At 42.1% G+C, this 19243-nt stretch overlaps 1 protein-coding gene across 1 annotated transcript in view; it reads right to left on the reverse strand.

Annotated features, from left to right (window-relative positions):
- The window catches only part of LOC140588310 (antigen WC1.1-like), a 56052-nt gene that overhangs the window by 11712 nt on the left and 25097 nt on the right, over nt 1-19243 (reverse strand). The window contains exons 17-28 of the mRNA XM_072710277.1: nt 10902-11216; nt 10401-10715; nt 9575-9901; nt 8844-9158; nt 8103-8405; nt 7874-7909; nt 7399-7713; nt 7260-7286; nt 7135-7167; nt 6819-6953; nt 731-847; nt 263-334 (exon numbers count right to left, since the gene is read on the reverse strand). Of these exons, the coding sequence (XP_072566378.1) occupies nt 263-334; nt 731-847; nt 6819-6953; nt 7135-7167; nt 7260-7286; nt 7399-7713; nt 7874-7909; nt 8103-8405; nt 8844-9158; nt 9575-9901; nt 10401-10715; nt 10902-11216 (2310 nt within the window). The remainder of the gene's footprint in view (nt 1-262; nt 335-730; nt 848-6818; nt 6954-7134; nt 7168-7259; nt 7287-7398; nt 7714-7873; nt 7910-8102; nt 8406-8843; nt 9159-9574; nt 9902-10400; nt 10716-10901; nt 11217-19243) is intronic.

A 19243-nucleotide genomic window follows, 5' to 3' on the forward strand; every position in this document is an offset into this window, starting at 1 on the left:
CCTCCAGGACCAGAATTGGGGAACCCTGCTGTAGAGCCTCCAGAACTATTTTGCTTGTATAATTGAAATTTCAAAGACAAAGACCAAATCAAATTTATTAAAAACCCTTGAAAGCCAGTAAATATACTTACAATGAAAAAGATATTAAATCTGATACTGACATTTCTCTGAAACATAATTGTTAAAGACTATTTTGATAGTGTTGAAGAGGGTTCCCATTGAAATATTAATTCTACCAAATGCACAGACTTCAGCCCCCTACCTGAGAGAGGGTCTCCTTCACTGTTCTCCACATCTTCATACCCTGAGGGCAGATCCTCAGTGAAGACACTTCCTGTGAAGGAGAGAGACAGTCAGTCCTGTGCTCAGGGAGACTCTGCATGAAGTTTCTGCTTATGTCTCTCAGACTGAGAAGACAAGATGTGTGGGGTTAGAGCAGCTATTGTCCACATCCTCTTTCTCTCTATTGGCTGGTTTCTCTCTCACCCTCAAGACTTTGCAGCAATGAAGCTATGATGCCCTCATGTGGTTTCTGAGGTCTAATCAAATAGCTAGAGATGAAAAATCAACAAGACACAAACAGCTTCACATTCTGATGAGTAGAATGGAACAGATACACATTGAAATGACTAGTAATTCAATGTCCCACATCATCCCACTTTAATATGTTACCATGTGGCTGTAAAAGTTTATTCTTCTAATTCTGCAGCGATCAACAGGGTTAACTCACTCTTTCGAGGGGTTCTGTAGGTTGTCCAACTGGTCAGATTGTACTCTATCTCCTCATAAATAGTCTCATGCACAGTGGTGAGACCCTCGTACAGAGGGCTGAGATCCTGGTACAGAGCTGTGGAGATAGACATACAGAGACACAGCTGATATCCAGGCCACATCTCATTTTAATTTAGAGTCCCAATTTCCCATATATTCTGTGTATTATTATGTCTGGGAACATGTCTGTTGTCATGGGAACAACAGTGAAGGCCTTGGCTTAAACTTAAGCTCTGAAACAGAGTGAAAATGCTGTAGTGAGAATGTTCTGTGAGATCTGCATAGGTGAATCTCCAAGAAGTGTTTGGTTACTAAAATGGCCAGAGGTGTGTGTGTGTGTGTGTGTGTGTGTGTGTGTGTATGTGTGTGTGTATACACTGCTCAAAAAAATTAAAGGAATGCTTTGAAAACACATCAGATCTCAATGGGGGAAAAATCATGCTGTTTATCTATACTGATATGGACTGGGTAATGTGTTAGGAATGAAAGGATGCCACATCGTTTGATGGAAATGAAAATGATAAACCTACAGAGGGCTGAATTCAAAGACACCCCAAAAATCAAAGTGAAAAAATGATGCGGCAGGCTAGTCCATTTTGCCGAAATTTCATTGCAGCAACTCAAAATCGTACTCAGTACTTTGAATAGCACCCACGTGCTTGTATGCATGCCTGACAATGTCGGGGCATCCTCCGAATGAGATGCCAGATGGTCTCCTGGGGAGTTTTCTCCCAGATCTAGACCAGGGCATCACTGAGCTCCTGGACGGTCTGAGGTGCAACCTGGTGGCGTTGGATGGACCGAAACATAATGTCCTAGAGGTGTTCCATTGGATTTAGGTCAGGCGAGCAAGGGGGCCAGTCAACGGTATCCATTCCTTCATCCTCCAGGAACTGCCTGCATACTCTCGCCACATAAGGCCGGGCATTGTTGTGCACCAGGAAGAACCCAGGACCCACTGCACCAGCGTAGGGTCTGACAATGGGTCTCTATCTCTAATGGGTCCAAGGATTTCAATGGGTCCAAGGGTCAATGGGTCCAAGGATTTCATCCTGATACCTAATGGCAGTCAAGGTGTCATTGTCTAGCCTGTAGATGTCTGTGTGTTCCTTTATGGATATGCCACCCCAGACCATCACTGACCCACCACCGAAACGGTCTTGCTGAACAATGTCACACACAGCATAATGTTCTCCGCAGCTTCTCCAGACCCTTTCACTTCTGTCACATGTGCTCAGGGTGAACCTGCTCTCATCTGTGAAAAGCACAGGGCGCCAGTGGTGGACCTGCCAATTCTGGTATTCTGTGGCAAATGCCCATCGAGCTCCACGGTCCTGGGCAGTGAACACAGGGCCCACTAGAGGATGTCGGGCCCTTAGGCCACCCTCACGAAGTCTGTTTCTGAATGTTTGCTCAGAGACATGCACACCAGTGGCCTGCTGGAGGTCATTCTGTAGGGCTCTGGCAGTGCTCTTCCTGTTCCTCCTTGCACAAAGAAGCAGATACTGGTCCTACTTATGGGTTAAGGACCTCCTAGGGCCCTGTCCATCTCTCCTAGAGTAACTGCCTATCTCCTGGAATGTCCTCCATGGCCTTGAGACTGGGCTGGGAGACACAGTAAACCTTCTGGCAATGGAACATATTGATGCACCATCCTGGAGGAGTTGGACTACTTGTGCAACCTCTGTAGGGTCCAGGTATCACCTCATGCTACCAGTAGTAACACTGACTGTAGCCAAATGCAAAACTAGTGAAAAAAACTGTCAGAAAAGATGAGGAGGGAAAAATGTCAGTGGCCTCCACCTGTTAAACCACTCCTGTTTTGGTTGGTCTCATTGTTGCCCCTCTAGTGCACCTGTTGTTAACTTCTTTAACACCAAAGCAGCTGAAACCGATTAACAACCGCCATTGCTACTTAACGTACTTGATCAATATCCCAGAAGTTAAATTGACTCGATGTTATACTCTGATTAAAAAGTGTTCCTTTAATTTTTTTGAGCAGTGTGTATATATATATATATATATATATATATATATATATATATATATATATACACTCACCTAAAGGATTATTAGGAACACCATACTAATACAGTGTTTGACCCCCTTTCGCCTTCAGAACTGCCTTAATTCTATATGGCATTGATTCAACAAGGTGCTGAAAGCATTCTTTAGAAATGTTGGCCCATATTGATAGGATAGCATCTTGCTGTTGATGGAGATTTGTGGGATGCACATCCAGGGCACGAAGCTCCCGTTCCACCACATCCCAAAGATGCTCTATTGGGTTGAGATCTGGTGACTGTGGGGGCCATTTTAGTACAGTGAACTCATTGTCATGTTCAAGAAACCAATTTGAAATGATTCGAGCTTTGTGACATGGTGCATTATCCTGCTGGAAGTAGCCATCAGAGGATGGGTACATGGTGGTCATAAAGGGATGGACATGGTCAGAAACAATGCTCAGGAAGGCCGTGGCATTTAAACGATGCCCAATTGGCACTAAGGAGCCTAAAGTGTCCCAAGAAAACATCCCCTACACCATTACACCACCACCACCAGCCTGCACAGTGGTAACAAGCAAGGTTATAATCGTTTTGGATTTTTCATTATAGTTTAGTTTTATTTAGTTTTGACCTTTTTTCCCTCTAATTTAGTTAGTTTTAATTAGTTTTTAGAGCAGGTTTGCTAGTTTTAGTTAGTTTTAATTTTTTCTAAATGCTTAGTTTTAGTTTAGTTTTTATTAGTTTTAGTATTAGTTTTCATTTTTTCATACTTTGGGTTATTTGTCAGGTGCAGGATTCAAAAAGATCAGTAAGTATTGTGTAATAAAACTCAACAAAGGAAACCATTTCAAAAAGTGTATTCAGTTACTTTTGAACAACCAACCATCCACAACAACCAACACTGTACAAGAAAGCAGCTTATGTGCAAAATGTGTGTGATACTGCTTCTGATGTTGGATACAGGTAGTGTGCCTGGTACAAATCAAAATAGCCAATAGACTAAAGACACACATGAACATAAGAATATAAACCCATTCACGAGGCACACGTCACATTTCTTGACAGCCAGGAGTCTCAGGGAGCTCAATCTGAGAAAAACATTAACAAACTCAAAAACCATTGCACAACAGGAAACCCAGACTTCCCTCTCTCCGGCCACTTCCTCCAGCTCCTCTGGGGAAATCCCGAGGCGTTCCCAGCCCAGCCGAGACATATAGTCTCTCCAGCGTGTCCTGGGTCTTCCCCGGGGGCTTGATGCTGATGTGCTTTGCTTTTCTATGTTAACCATACGTCCAATATTATAAACAAAAAGGAAATGAAGTCTTGTGGTGTTCCTGCGTATTTACTAACCAGCAGCTGTTTGGTCGTCGGTGAAAGCAGTTCATTATGGTTGTCTCCTCCTTCCCGGTGCTACCTGGCCGGGATGTTGCTTCTTTTTCGGGGGAGCTAATCAGAGAGGCTACTTGGTCAAGGTACTCGCGATTAGCCGTCTTATGCGAGCTTCTCAAGTGGACTTTCAGATTTTGTCACCTGTTTCTACAATGCACCTGCTCTTAACTGTCTCGCTGTCATAGTCAAAGAAATTCCAGATAGGACTCTGCCGCCGTCTCCCAACTTTTGTCGTCGCCATTTTTCCAGGTAACGCGGTGAGCAAAAGCCGACTGTAAACAAGAAGTGACGGACAGAGAGGTGCCGTACGGTGCTGCCAGCTCACGTATAACTGCTAGAGCGAAATAAATCGACTTATAAATAAATTGACAAAGATGAAAACGAAGGACATTTCATCTATAATTTCAGTACGTTTTAGTTAGTTTTGTCAACGCACAATACAGTTATAGTTAGTTATCGTTTTTTCTTTTAATTGTCGTTTTTATTTATTTCAGTTAACGAAAATGTTTTTTCAATTCTAGTTTTCGTTATTTCGTTCGTTTTCGTTGACGATAATAACCTTGGTAACAAGGCATGATGGATCCATGTTCTCATTCTGTTTACGCCAAATTCTGACTCTACCATTTGAATGTCTCAACAGAAATCGAGACTCATCAGACCAGGCAACATTTTTCCAGTCTTCAACTGTCCAATTTTGGTGAGCTCGTGCAAATTGTAGCCTCTTTTTCCTATTTGTAGTGGAGATGAGTGGTACCCGGTGGGGTCTTCTGCTGTTGTAGCCCATCCGCCTCAAGGTTGTGCATGTTGTGGCTTCACAAATGCTTTGCTGCATACCTCGGTTGTAACGAGTGGTTATTTCAGTCAAAGTTGCTCTTCTATCAGCTTGAATCAGTCGGCCCATTCTCCTCTGACCTCTAGCATCAACAAGGCATTTTCGCCCACAGGACTGCCGCATACTGGATGTTTTTCCCTTTGCACACCATTCTTTGTAAACCCTAGAAATGGTTGTGCGTGAAAATCCCAGTAACTGAGCAGATTGTGAAATACTCAGACCGGCCCGTCTGGCACCAACAACCATGCCACGCTCAAAATTGCTTAGATCACCTTTCTTTCCCATTCTGACATGCAGTTTGGAGTGCAGGAGATTGTCTTGACCAGGACCACACCCCTAAATGCATTGAAGCAACTGCCATGTGATTGGTTGATTAGATAATTGCATTAACTCTCTGGGGTCGAGTATGTCGTCGGCGACATCGTGTACTTTTTGCGTCTATTTCAGTTTATATCTCGCTGAAATCTTAATGTAGAATCATGAAAAAAACGCTGGCTAAATCCGTAATCTGTCTTCTTTTCAAAACGTCCATTGTCGGAAGTATTAAAGTTTTTTTAATTAGGTTAAATCGGCAAAAAATTAAACCATGTCATCTTACTTTGTTTTACCTGAATCGGGGGCGTGTAGTACCGCTCTCACCCGAAGATCGCTATTCACATTCTAAATAGCCGCATTAGCGTGTATTCAAATCGCATTCGCATGGTAATTTGATGAACAGCGCAACGGTAAAACGCGATCCAGATACATCCCCTTCAGCACCATAAAAGGGGGTTGGGGACGTGGCCAGGTGACAATGGCTCATTCATACACATGAAAGTTGCTACATATTCAATGAAAGGAGCCAGAAATAGTGACATGAGTTAGGTTTTTCTTATTTATTTATCCAAATGAATGTTGCATCTACACCATTTAGTCATCTTCATGTAGCCAAGACTTTGGTGATCAGATATCTGGGATCAAAACAAACTGCCAGCATTGCTTACTATGTACTTTTATAATGTTTCTGCAAGTGTTCCAAACTGCATTTTGCAATGTCTATACTTTGATGTCAAATTTCAAACTTAACAAAAATCTGACATATTTACAATATATATTAAAATAAAGATGAGTGTAATGGCAAAACAAATATATAAGAAATAATTTATTTGCCATGAATTAAGTTTATGATATTTGAAGAAATGTGTGATCATGCCCCAGTCAGTGAAAGTGTGTTTCCTACCCCTAGACCCCAGAGGGTTAATGAGAAATTGAACAGGTGTTCCTAATAATCCTTTAGGTGAGTGTATATATTTATTAGGGCTGTCAAAATTAATGGGTTAACATGGATTATCATGATTAATCTGATTAAAAATTTTAACGCAATTAACCCATTTCGGGCAGTTTTGGTGTGTTCCATTTGCCTTGGGAACTCGTATTCCGAGTCGCATTCCGAGTTTTGAAGCCGGAAGTGACAACATGCGCGCTCCCGTTTCTCGGAGATCTGAGAAATATCTTGGAGCAGTACAGAGGATCCCGAGTTCCGAATCTGAGATGGCTGCGCCTTTTATCAACAGAAGGGAAAGTTGTAGTTCTATACTGTTTAAGCACTACTTCTCATTTGTGGCTCATTAAATCGGTCGCACACACTATACCTTCAGTCAGAATTTTTAAAATTAGGCTGTTCTTATATGCTTATTTAATGTGTTATTTGACCCCTGACCCCCATCTGTGTACCACTAAAGCCAACAATGGATAATGTAGGAGATAATACAGACTTAATAAGAATCATTCAGACAGATCATTCTTAATGTGAGTCACTCTACTGCTGTATATTTCTGTACCTCTTTTCAGCACTCTGTTCTGGTACAACTGGACAGCTATTATCACCAGCAGCAGGAAGAGAAAAGCTCCCAGTACCAGGAAGACGACAACAGGACTAGACGGGACTTCCTGGTTGAGTACAGCTGTAGGAGAAACTGGCAGAGAGATTTCAGTATATTATGTGTCTGACAGTGCAGAATGATTGTACTACATAAACATACAAATGCATTTTATCTGTGTCTGAATTTCGAAAATGAAATTAAATTACATTCTCATAAGAACTTAAAGCAATCAAAGTTAATTATGATGTCATATGACAGAGTATAAAAATGATACCTTCTTTTGTTGTTGTGGATGTTGCTTGAATCCCTGAATTAGTAATTTGATAAAGATATTTAATTAAAATTAATCTTATGTTTGATAAGCTGTTCAACACTATACATTAAATACATTAACTTCACCTGTAGTGGCCTTAAGCAGCAATGAACCTGTGAAATTAAAGCATTAAAGGTTATTAATTCAGAAAGTTTAATGTTTTTTCTACAATTCTGCTTATTCTAAAGGCCAAATGTTAAAGTCTGTCTGCAGCCCCAGTCCCACCTGCACAGGTAACACCAGCATCCTCCTTGTGGCTGCAGCTCCTCTGCTCCTGAAGAGAGTGAGGACAGTCCCACAGGTGGAGCTCATCACCCCTGCAGTTCACCTCATTCAGCCAAATGGTGCCATTTCCTCGTCCAAAGGCAGAGTTCCCATGAGCTTCCAGTGCTGTCCCACAGCCCAGCTGTCTGCAGACCACCTGGGCGTCTCTTAGGTCCCAGGAGTCGTCACAGACCGTCCCCCAGGAGCCGTTATGCCACAGCTCCACCCTCCCTGAGCACTCGCTACTGCCTCTCAACAGTCTCATGGAGGGGTGGCCTAGGGGGCAAGTAAAGACTGTGATTTATCAGCACTGCAGAAGGCAGAGGACACATGTGAGGATGACATAGTTCAGTGAAGAGCTGGGACTGATTTCTCACTGATGTTACTGACTGATAAACATGTACAGTAACACTGGGCAGGTAATAACTGAACTTACGTGAACATGGTCTGTCCTTGGCAGCAGCAGAACATCCTGTTCCAGAATGAATACAGAATTAAGGAAATTATCTTGTTAAAATTGTTATAATTGTTATCAAGCATGCAAGGACATGAAAAATAAACCATATAATAACAAAGTATTTTATTGATGATATTATGGTAATCATATAAATGAATAAACCCAAACAAAAAGTGAAACAATAATGATACTGAATTAAGTAAGTTACCGTCACAGGTGATCTGAGCCACTTCACCTTCCTTACATTTATTATCTCCCCAGTTAGAGGATGGGCACTGCCACAGTGTGGAGTCATGTGGGCGACATTTCAGATTATCAAGCCAGTTCGGAGCTCCTTTCAGCCGAGACCATGAGTTAGAAACAGTCCCACGCTCTCCACAGTTGAGATGTTGACATATCAGGCTGGCTGTGTTTGTGTCCATTTGATTGAAGCACACATTTCCCCAGGTGCCATTGTAGAAAACCTCCAACTGTCCAGAGCAGCCATCAGCCAGCCTGATTTCGTTATATTCTACAAGGTGTGTAAAGGAACAACTTAAAACAGGTGAACAATTATTTCTATTCACATAGTTCCAGTGAAACTTGATTAAACATGATATCATGTGGAGCTGTTAAATGTTAAATTGCTTGCATATATTTTGGTTGGGTTTATCCATCCATCCTTCCAATTTCTATAACTGTTTTTTCCATTCAGGGTCGCGGGACGTCCGGAGCTTATCCTGGAAGCTACAGGCACCAGGCAGGGAACCACCCAGGATGGGATGCCAGTCCATCGCAGGGCACAATCTCACACCAGTCACTCACACATGCACACCTATGGGCAATTTAGTAACCAAACAATTACCTTTTAATTTACCTAAATTAATAAAAGCTGGTTTTACTATTTAAGAATACAACCAGGACATTTAGGGTTCATCACAGGTTTATTTCAGTTTCCTGAAAGTCATACCTGAACACACAACTCCTATGTCCTCTTTATGGACACAGTCATTCTGTCCCCTTGGTGCTGAAGGACAGTCCCACAGAGATGTCTCATTCCCCTCACAGTCCACCTCATCCAGCCAGATGGGTCCAATTCCTGGTCCAAAGAAGGTGGGCACTGGGTCACTGAGAGCCGTCCCACACTGGAGCTGTCTGCACACCACCTGAGCATCCTTCGGGTCCCAAGAGCCTCCACACACTGTCCCCCAGGAGCCCTGGTGGAGCACCTCCAGCCTCCCTGCACAGCCCCTGGCATCACCCACCAGCCTGATGGACCTGTGATCTAGGAGTAGGAGGTACAGAGGAAGGTCATTTGTTTTTGTCTTTCATCTTGTAAATGCACTATTCATTCTATCTATCTATCTATCTATCTATCTATCTATCTATCTATCTATCTATCTATCTATCTATCTATCTATCTATCTATCTATCTATCTATCTATCTATCTATCTATCTATCTATCTATCTATCTATCTATCTATCTATCTATCTATCTATGCGCAGTAGTGGCTCTAAGGCTAGGAATCTCTGCCAGCAGTCAGAAAGTCACTGGTTCAAATCCTGAGATTGTCAGCAGCCCTTGAGCAAGGCCCTTAACCTGTAATCAGTGTGTGTCCCTTACCTCTAACTATCTGATGTTGGTGCTGTTCATGTGTAAGATCGTTAGTTACGTATGAACCTAACTATTGTGTACTCACTGGAACACTCTATAGACACTTGTGGGCCAGAGCTGCAGTTCAGTCTCTGTGGATCACTGCAGTTCAACAGGTGAGATTCACTCCCAGAGCACTGATACTCTGTCAGACACTCATCACTGTCTCCTGTCCCAGACAGGGAGGAGCTGTACAGCCTCACTGCAGAGCCACAGCCCAGCTGCCTGCAGACCACAGAGGTCTCCTTGAAGCTCCAAGAGTCCATGAGAACTCTGCTCCAGGTCAGCTGGTAGTAAACCTCCACCTGACCCTCACAGCCACTCTCTCCAGACAGTCTTACTGTCCCATTGAGAGCTGAGAGAGATTTAGACCCTGTGGAAAGATCAGTCACTGTCAGGGTTTAACGTGACATTTGCCTGATTCCATTCAGAATGGAAATTTAAACATCTCTGGATCAAATTCAGGTTTAGATTTAAGGTTTCCTGATTAGACCCTATGGATACATCAGTCACTGTCAGTGTTTGTCAGATATGCATGTTAGAAAAACAGCTTGTAGATCTGCATTTAATTAATTATTGCATTAACTGCTGGAGTTTTGGTTGCTGATATGAACAATTCCTTCTATTCAGTAAATTAAGTCACCCATACTTTTTCAAATGTTGCCATTAAAATGCCATAAACAGCCCCACAGTTCTCAATGGAATAAGTGGTACAGAAGATTGATGGATTTTCTATGAAACTAGACTGTCCTGAGTTGTATTATCAGTTTAATTAATGATCTATTTATAATCATAATGTATATTGGATCATAATTCATGAAAAAGCCCAAATTACAAATCCATTGTTAGAACAAGTGTAGTACAGTTCTCACCTTCACAGATGAGTCCTGCATCCCATCCATGAGAGCATGCAGCTCGACTCCATGAGAACACAGCACACTGGGAGAGGTGAGTCTCATTCCCCTGGCACTCAAATACATCAGCCCAGATACGGCCCCTCGACTCTCCAAACCAGGCCTGTCCTGGCACTGCCACAGCGCTCCCACACTGCAGCTGCTGACAGAGGACACTAGCTGCTGTCATATCCCAGGATGCATCACACACTGTCCCCCACTCATTGAGGTACTGCAGCTCCACCCTCCCAGAGCAGGAGTCAGGGCCGCCCACCAGCCTGGAGTCTGTGTACCCTGCAAATAGCGCAGTGGGTTAGAGCCTGTATATCTTAAGTTCCTTCAGTCAAGTGGATATATTCCATCAAAGTATTTAAACATCATGGTTGAACTTGGTCTATTTACTGTGTTAATGTGTAATTTATATTTACTAATTTACCAGCCATTCATATGTTTTTTGACAAGTAGCCATGTTGTTCTTACCTGAACACAGCAGTCCCACATCATTATCATGGGAGCAGTTCTCTGTCTTTGAGGGTGATTTTGGGCAGAAGGAAATATGAGATTCATTCCCTCTACACTGTATCTCCTTTCTCCACACTTGGTCACCCCCCTTCCCAAACACAGCGCCCCCCAGCACCTCCACAGGGATCCCACAGCCCAGCTGCCGACACACAACCTCTGCATCCTGCAGGTCAAAGTCAGCATCACACACTGTGTCCCACGTCCCTTGATGCTTCATCTCTACTCTCCCAGCGCACTGGTGTGCACCTTGGACCAGTCTGACCTCTCGATGACCTGCAAATTTAAGGATGAATAAGAATTTAATACAATCAGGTATCTCTTATTCCTCTCCTCTCTCTGGCAGTATTCTATTTTCCTTTTACTGCTGAACATCTGCGGTTCCGTTAGTTTGTCGTACTGCAACTGTGATGGTAATAATAGCTCTTTGAAGGGAACCAGATCTTCTGACTCAGTTCCTTTCTGAGAGGCATTCTTTTTTTAAGGGGACAGGGGTTACTAAGTTTTCTGCAAAATAGTCAATAGGATAATGACAGTGTATAATTTGGATCAGATTCCGATTTAGGTATCCATCAATATAATTTCATTTTGCATGTGTGGACTAAGTTTAGCAGCACTAAGTCACTTGCCTTGCCTGACCTAATGTCAATAATCTGCATTCTAAACATTATACAAGGTTACGCTGTATCCCACTGTTTTATCAGTGAATTTACTACTTTGAATTTTCCTTCTGTAGGAAATGTGTTATGTAAATAAAGTGACCTTGCCTTGAATGCAATTCATGCAGCACTTACAGTAATATTAGAACAAATTTTATTAGTTCAATAAAATACAAGTATAATGGACTTTTGTGCAAAACAGATTTTAGTGTAAATCAGATAGACAAACATCTTTCTTGCTCATCGAGCTAGCAAGGAGGGGTCAGCTTTGAATGGTGTGTTCACAAACAGCAACTGACAAATCCTGCTTATTCTGACTTTAAGGAACCTAATACAACAACAATTTCCTGTTGTGACTGACTAGTTGTCACTGTTCACATAAAGAGGAGTAGAGTGGATTTAGGGCAGTGAAATTTAGGCACAGCGATAAAAACAAAGGCTCTCAAGTAGGCCTTGGTTCCAGGGCTATTATTATTCAGGAAAACTAACGAAATAATGAAAACTTTCATTAACTGAGATAAAAGTAAAAATAAGAATTCACAAATAAACATTATATAACTGAAACTGTATTGTATACTTACAAAAAAAACTTACAAAAAAGAACTGAAATTACAGAGAAAATGTTTTTGTCAGTTTATTTTATACAAAACCCTAGGTGGGGGATTTCTTTTATTTTTCAGTTGTGCCAGTTTTATGCATTTAAATGTATGGAACCCCGGATGGGACATGAAGGGGGAGAAAAAATTGATGGTTGGAAAAAAATCAAGATGGACTTTTGCGAGATCCCGCAAAACTTTTGCAAGATCCTGCAATACTTTTCTGTGTACTGTCCAAATCACAAAAGATGGAGTTAATTGACTAATAAGTATAAACAATACACTTATTATTATACTTATATATACTTACTATACTTAAAGGTATTACAGCTGGAAAATTGAATATAAAGTCAACTATACTGCAGTGTCACAGTTAAGGTTTAAACTCAAACCCGATTTCTGGAGTAATTCGGTAGCCTATAAATCATCAAGTGAGAATACTAGAGAAATATACCTGAAAGTGGTTTTGAGTTTAAACCTTAATTATGACACCGCAGTAAAGTCAGCTTTATATTCCGTTACAATCGGTTCCTGTGGTAGGACTACAATATAAGTTCCGGTTCATGAAAAAGTTTCCTGTTGTGGGAAAGCGCACAATGACAAATGTACCTTTTAAGATATAGAAATTTTTGTACCAGTAAGGCTATTAATAGGCACTTTCACACCGACGTTTCAGAACATAGTCCCAGTCCCTGGGCTGTCTTGACCTGGTACTTTTGTAGCACTTTCATGTGTCGCTTTCACATCGCACAGCAGGAACTGGGACATTCATGCTAAATATGCATGGGAAAGGGAGACGCAAAGTAGTTCATAGGTTAAACTTAAATGAAACTACACCGCCTCACCAAATGAATAGAGGATAAAGAAGTCAATTTGTTAGTTATTTGCTAGTTATTGGGGGGATCAATCGTGATCAAAATGAGACACAGCCTTTTATTTATATTTTACTTATATGTTCATGATTCTTATTTAATCTGGTCAGCAGATCAATCTTTCCTTTTCCACAAAAAAAAAACCTTATCCTGCTAATAAGCACTGGCGAGTTTCATCATCAGCACTGGCGATACTGGACAAAAGTATATTGGTTATTGATCAAATTTTCTAATGCAGAAAAAAGTATTAAAATGTATTAATCGATGCATTAAATATAATTGTCATACAAAAATAATACTATCTGCTCAATTTTTGCTTGATACATCTCATTTTCTGCACTTCTGTGTAACTCCCAAGTTAGCACTGGTGCTTGTAATCAACCAATCAGCAGTTTATTGTGGCAAGAATGTCCTCAGTAGTTTGTCTTCAAATAAAAAGTACCTAGTCTGGAGTAGGTACTAAAAAAGGGTTCTGGAGCTGCTTCCAAGAAACTACAATGGTGCCAAGTTCCTACTTAGCACAAAAGTTCCTGGTTCAAAAAAAAGGTTTTGGTTCTAGAAAAAAAGTTATGGTGTTGTGAAAGTGCCTAAAGTTGTTTGTACCTTGGGGAACAAAAATGTACCAGGGATGTACCCCTTTTTTCTGACAGTGTTACAAGTTACAATGGTGATGTATCCTGCTAAGAAGTATACCAGCATTACAATATCGGAAAGTAAGAGTTCTACTTCAACTACCAGTCAAAAGATTTTGCACACCACAGGTTTTTACCACTTTTCCATTATTTTATAAACTGCAGATTTTTTATTCTTGTTAAGCATTGGGAAGTTGAGTGAATAACTACAAATGAAAATATAAGTCAATTAAACAAGTTTCCTTTATAAAATGGAAAAAGTATGTGCTGACTGCATGTCTGACAACCTTTTAACTGATTGTGTAGTAATGGCATAGTCAAATTTTAGGCTGTCCTTTAACTTTAAATGCACTATTTCACTGTTTCATCCCATGAAACAGAGCAGCATTTAATGTTCCTGGTAGAAAATTTTCTCTGCTATTATAATGTTGCATTCCATTTGAAATAGCAACTTGTAAATTCTAAGTGCCTAGTTGGAAATTTCAACTGGAACTCCCCCTGAAGTCAGAATTCTGACTTGTGGACACAACCCCAAGCTCAGAATTCAAGATGGCTGTGCAATTTACTGTATTAACAGAAGTTAAAGCAGCAGTTTTATACTGTTTATTAGCACTTACGTCTTATTTGTGGGTCATTACATCGGACATACACACAGTACTGTCCATCCGCTATCTGTGGACATGGTGGCTATGGTGTTTTTATGCACAAAATACTGTGGTATGTGTTGTTATCCACTGATATTGCTAAAAATGGTTAACAAATAACCGGGGCCCATTGCATTAATCAGGTTCTTGTTTAAGCAGACAGCTTGTTGAAATTAAGGTATTCTGGGCTAAATATAAGTGAATGAATGAAAGGCCATTTAAATTGGGGTTAATTAAACCTGACAAGTTGTCTGGGTAAGCGAGAAATCTTGATTTTTGAAACTGATTCCTGGTATTGCTAAATGGCTTTCTGACTTACTATACTGGAATGATGTTAACTCGTGTGTGATGTCATTCCCAGTTCCGAATTACGACTGAAGGTAAATGGAACACCGCATAAGTACTAGAGGAGGTTACTTTGATAAATAAAAGATATGACATTGCCTTGCTAATAAAGGTACTCAAATGGTGAACATACTTTAAAGTTATATTTTTGGTAAATGTTAAGTGAATAATATGCAAATGTAGAAAATCTCAGTGTGTGCAAAACCTTTTGAATGATAGTATAGCCTCAAAATTATCTGGCTAAGCAAGAAATTTGCCTTCATGATACAGGGCCCTGGTCTGAATTTCCTGACAGATCAGGTCAGGTCAGGTTGGGAAACATGCGCTGATGCAGTGCGTTGTCGCACCCACCACATGACGAAGCACCTCAGGATCCCAGCTGGCAACCCAGGCAGACACGGTCCAGTTCCACCCTCCGGAAATTGCCATCCATCTTCTGCAGTCAGGTGTTACGTGGGTGTCCCATTGGCCTGGTCTGGCTGCTTGGGTCCTCAGCAATGAGGATCCTGCGAGCCAGATCACCCTCAGGGAAACACGCCACAAGGCCAAAATGCTGTTACTGACACTGCCTTACAATGCAGGTAAGGTGCCTCATTCAGGACTCCTCTAGCAACCGCTCGTTCGACACAAAGCCAAACCGCAGTACCCAAGGATTCTCTGAAGAAACACAGTACTGAATGAGTCCAGTATTCATCTCAGCTCACTGGATAAAGTCCATGTCTCACAGCCATACAGCAAGGCAGGAGCTCACCACAACACTAAAGTCTTGGACCTTTGTCCTCTGACAAAGATATGGGGAGCGCCACACACCACTTTTCAGCGACCTTATGACCATCCATGCTCTCCTTATCCATCTACTGACTTCATAGGAAGGGTCACCAGAGGTAAGTGACTCTCTCAACGAGGTCAACATTCTCCCTGCAGACAGACACACTACTGGTGGCTGTGACTGAGAAGTCATTAAAGGCCTGGTTTTTGATTTTTATCTGGGACACTTACAATCCAAGACACTCATACTCCTCGTTCAGTCTCTCGAGAGTGTCGGTCAGAGCTTCCATTGACTCTGCAAACATCACATCATCATTGGCAAAGTCAAAATCAGTAAATCATTCTTCACCAACAGATGTCCCACAAATTCTGGACCCCACAACTCTGCCCAACACCCAGTCCATGCAAGCATTGAACAGAGTAGGAGCTAGAGCACACCCCTGGCAAACCCCAGAATCTACTGGGAAGATCGTCCCTCCACTCTGCACAGTACCAGTGTACAGGCTAGCCATGATGTTCACCAACTGTGGTGGGATCCCACAAAGTCTCAGGATGTCCCACAAAGCAACTCAATCAACTGAGTCAAATGCTTTATGAAAATCGACAAAGGCTGCAAAAAACCTCTGCCCATATTCACGCATGTGCTCATTGAAAACCCCTTAGTGCCAGCATGCGGTCGACGGTAGATTTCTTAGACATAAAACCAGACTGCTCCGGTCACTAGTAGGCGAGAAAGTGATCACGGATCCCGTTAAGGATGACCCTAACAAAGATATTACCTGGCACTAAGAGCAATGTTATCCCCCTGAAGTTGCCACAATCCAGGCATTCACCCTTCCCTTTCCAGACAGGGACTACAAGTCTTATTTTCCAGTCAGCTGTGATGATGCCTGGCTCCCAAATGGAAGCTAAGATTTCCTGCAATTCCAAGAGAACAGCCTTACCACCAGCCTGCAGAAGTTCACCCCAGATACCACAGATCCCTGGGGCCTTCTCTACCTCCGGCTGATGCGCCAACCGCGTAATCTCAGTGAGATTGGGTGGTTCACACCTGACTGGACGATCAGCATCAAGATCCGTGGACCCAGAGATGTCCAACATCCTAGCTGGAGGATTAGCTTTAAATAGCTGCTCAAAGTAGCTGGCCCAGCGGGTCACAACTGCAGTGTCATCCGTAAGGACCGTTCCATCACCTGCCCTGACTGCAAGTTCCCAAGGAACAGATTCAGATGTATGCAATGCTTCAATTCCTCTGTAAGCAGGATGTGGGTCACTAGAACACAGATGATGTGTTACCTGCTCACAGATTCATCTAAGAAACACCTACTTATCCACCCTCAGAGCCCTCACAGCTGTCGTCCTGAGTTCCTGGAACAGTAGGAGTTGCCACCAAGTCGTGTGCTGCAACCCCTCTCGATAATATCCAGGGTGCCCTACGAAATGAAACATCTCCTTTTGGGAACACCGGCAACACCAGCACAACCCTCGGCAACCTTCAGGGTCTATTCACAGAAGGTCTCCCACATCATATTAGATTCGACAGTCACACCCAAGTCTATAAGTTCCTCACAAAAACTGTGTGCAAACTCATCGGAAACAGCCTGATCTTGGAGTCTGGCCAAGTCCAGTCTAATTCTCCGAGTAGGTAGTAGTCTATTGGACCTAAGCTGAATCTTTAGATTAGCAACAACAAGTCTGTGGTCACAATTCACAAACTGCGCACTTCTGCAGTTCTGCAGGAGCCTCCAGTGTCTGCCTACGAGGATGTGATCGATCTCCTTCACCGCACCACCAGTATTGGATTACCAAGTCCAACATTGCAGCTCAGGGCACTCGAACCAGGATGCAGCGATCTGGAGCCCCTGACCTTTTGCAAAGTCAAGGAACATGGAGCCAATCTTAAATCGGTCTCCAGACCCATGGGGAACGACACAATTCTCATAGCCAACCCTTTCAGTGCCAGTGGTTGCACTGAAGTCACCCATGACCAGAGGAGGTGTCACCTCACAGGCACTTATCAGTCACCGAGTGAAGTTGTGAGAAAAAGATCTCTTCAGCATGACATCACTCACCATGATTGAGGTATATACTGAGACAACAGACAAACAAGCAAGGACTGCCTTAGCCTGAGCCTCATAATATGCTCATTGAAAGAAGTGACATCAGACAGCATCAGGAGGAGTATGGCAGCCACCAGCGTGACTAGACCAAAAGTATCCACCTACAGAAGTCTGGCCACTCCCCGATCTGTGTACCTCAGAGAGTGTCACCACTGAATTGTGGCGTTTATGAAGCTCCCCTCACAGCAGAGGAAGACTGTCATCTTGCCAAGGAGACAAGATATTCCACACGCCTACCCGGATGGGCCACCTCAAACTGAGACCCAAGCTCCGCCATGCTGCAGGCAACATCTCAACACTACACCAGCCCCAATCCCCAACAGGCCTGATCCTATTAGCTCTCTGTCGATTACGACTCTTACGGGGATAAGGCTCCCAAAAGCTTTCCCTCATCCTCTTCATGATGCATGAAGCCTTCCTGTGGGTGGCTGCAGCAGAGCTACTCCATCAGAGAGAAGAAAGGTGACATGCCTGTTTGGACCTAGCTGCTGCAAAGTCTTTTACGGTGGTTGGAGAGCCAGCCCCGCCATCAACCCATAAAATTTTTCCCTGCAAGTGGGAGGACTGCTCGCAGAGCTGGATGCAGTTTAATGTCATACCCAGAACTAATTTCCTGACAAAAGCACAATGTCACAATCAGACTAACTTTCAGAGACTGTTTCTGCTTTCCTCAGGTTATATACCCACTTGGACAATGTCATCGTAAATGAGTTATCATGTTGGATGTGTTTCCAGCAACATATCAGAGTTCAGCTAATTTAGTCTTATCCACTACCTGCTCTCCAGTGTTGGTGTAATTTATTGAGAAAATAAAAGGCTCCCAAGCTACTGATTTTAAGTGATGTGGAAAGATTTCTGAGCTCTCTAGCACTAGCCGTAACCAGCATACAGCCACAATTGCATGTTTTCCTTGTTGAACTATTTGTGAATGTAGGTTTTGCTTGTGAAGAAGTGCATTCATTTGTTTCATTGCATGTTCCAAACCAAAACATTGTCATAAAATGGCACACAATGAAAGAAATAGAAGCTCACTCAGCAACACCACATTCATTACTAATGAGTTACAGTGTGTTTCACTTTATAATACTGTTCTTGATCTTTAGTAACTCCTATTGAAGAAGTCAGTAACACCACATTCATTACTAATGAGTTACAGTGTGTTTCACTTTATAATACTGTTCTTGATCTTTAGTAACTCCTATTGAAGAAGTCAGTAATGCCACATTCATTACTAATGAGTTACAATTAGTTTTATTTAGGTCATTATTAAGACTTCATTCCTTATTTAAAATGCATACATTAATTTCTTAATGTTCAGAAAAGATCAACAATATGTGGTGGAGCACATCATGTGGCAAAACACGAGTCTCTGATTGACCATCCCTTCAGTTGCACTTCAAAGCACAGTTTGAAGAACACTGGCACACAGACTGAAGTGAAGTAAACAATTAAAATGTAGGTAATGTATACATATTTTAGGCAGTAACTTTTTGTAGAATAAGTTGTATGTCATACAAACAAGTAGGAAGAAACAAGCCTGTTTTTCCAAAAGGAAAAGAATGCCAAAAACCATTGAGAACAGTAGCATATATGTCCCAGTTAGTCCAAAATAAGCACTGTTCATTTGAGGAGTAACGGACTAGTAGTTATTAGAAATAATACATAGT

The sequence above is a fragment of the Paramormyrops kingsleyae genome, chromosome 3 (genome assembly GCF_048594095.1).
Source record: "Paramormyrops kingsleyae isolate MSU_618 chromosome 3, PKINGS_0.4, whole genome shotgun sequence".
Classification (NCBI taxonomy): domain Eukaryota; kingdom Metazoa; phylum Chordata; class Actinopteri; order Osteoglossiformes; family Mormyridae; genus Paramormyrops; species Paramormyrops kingsleyae.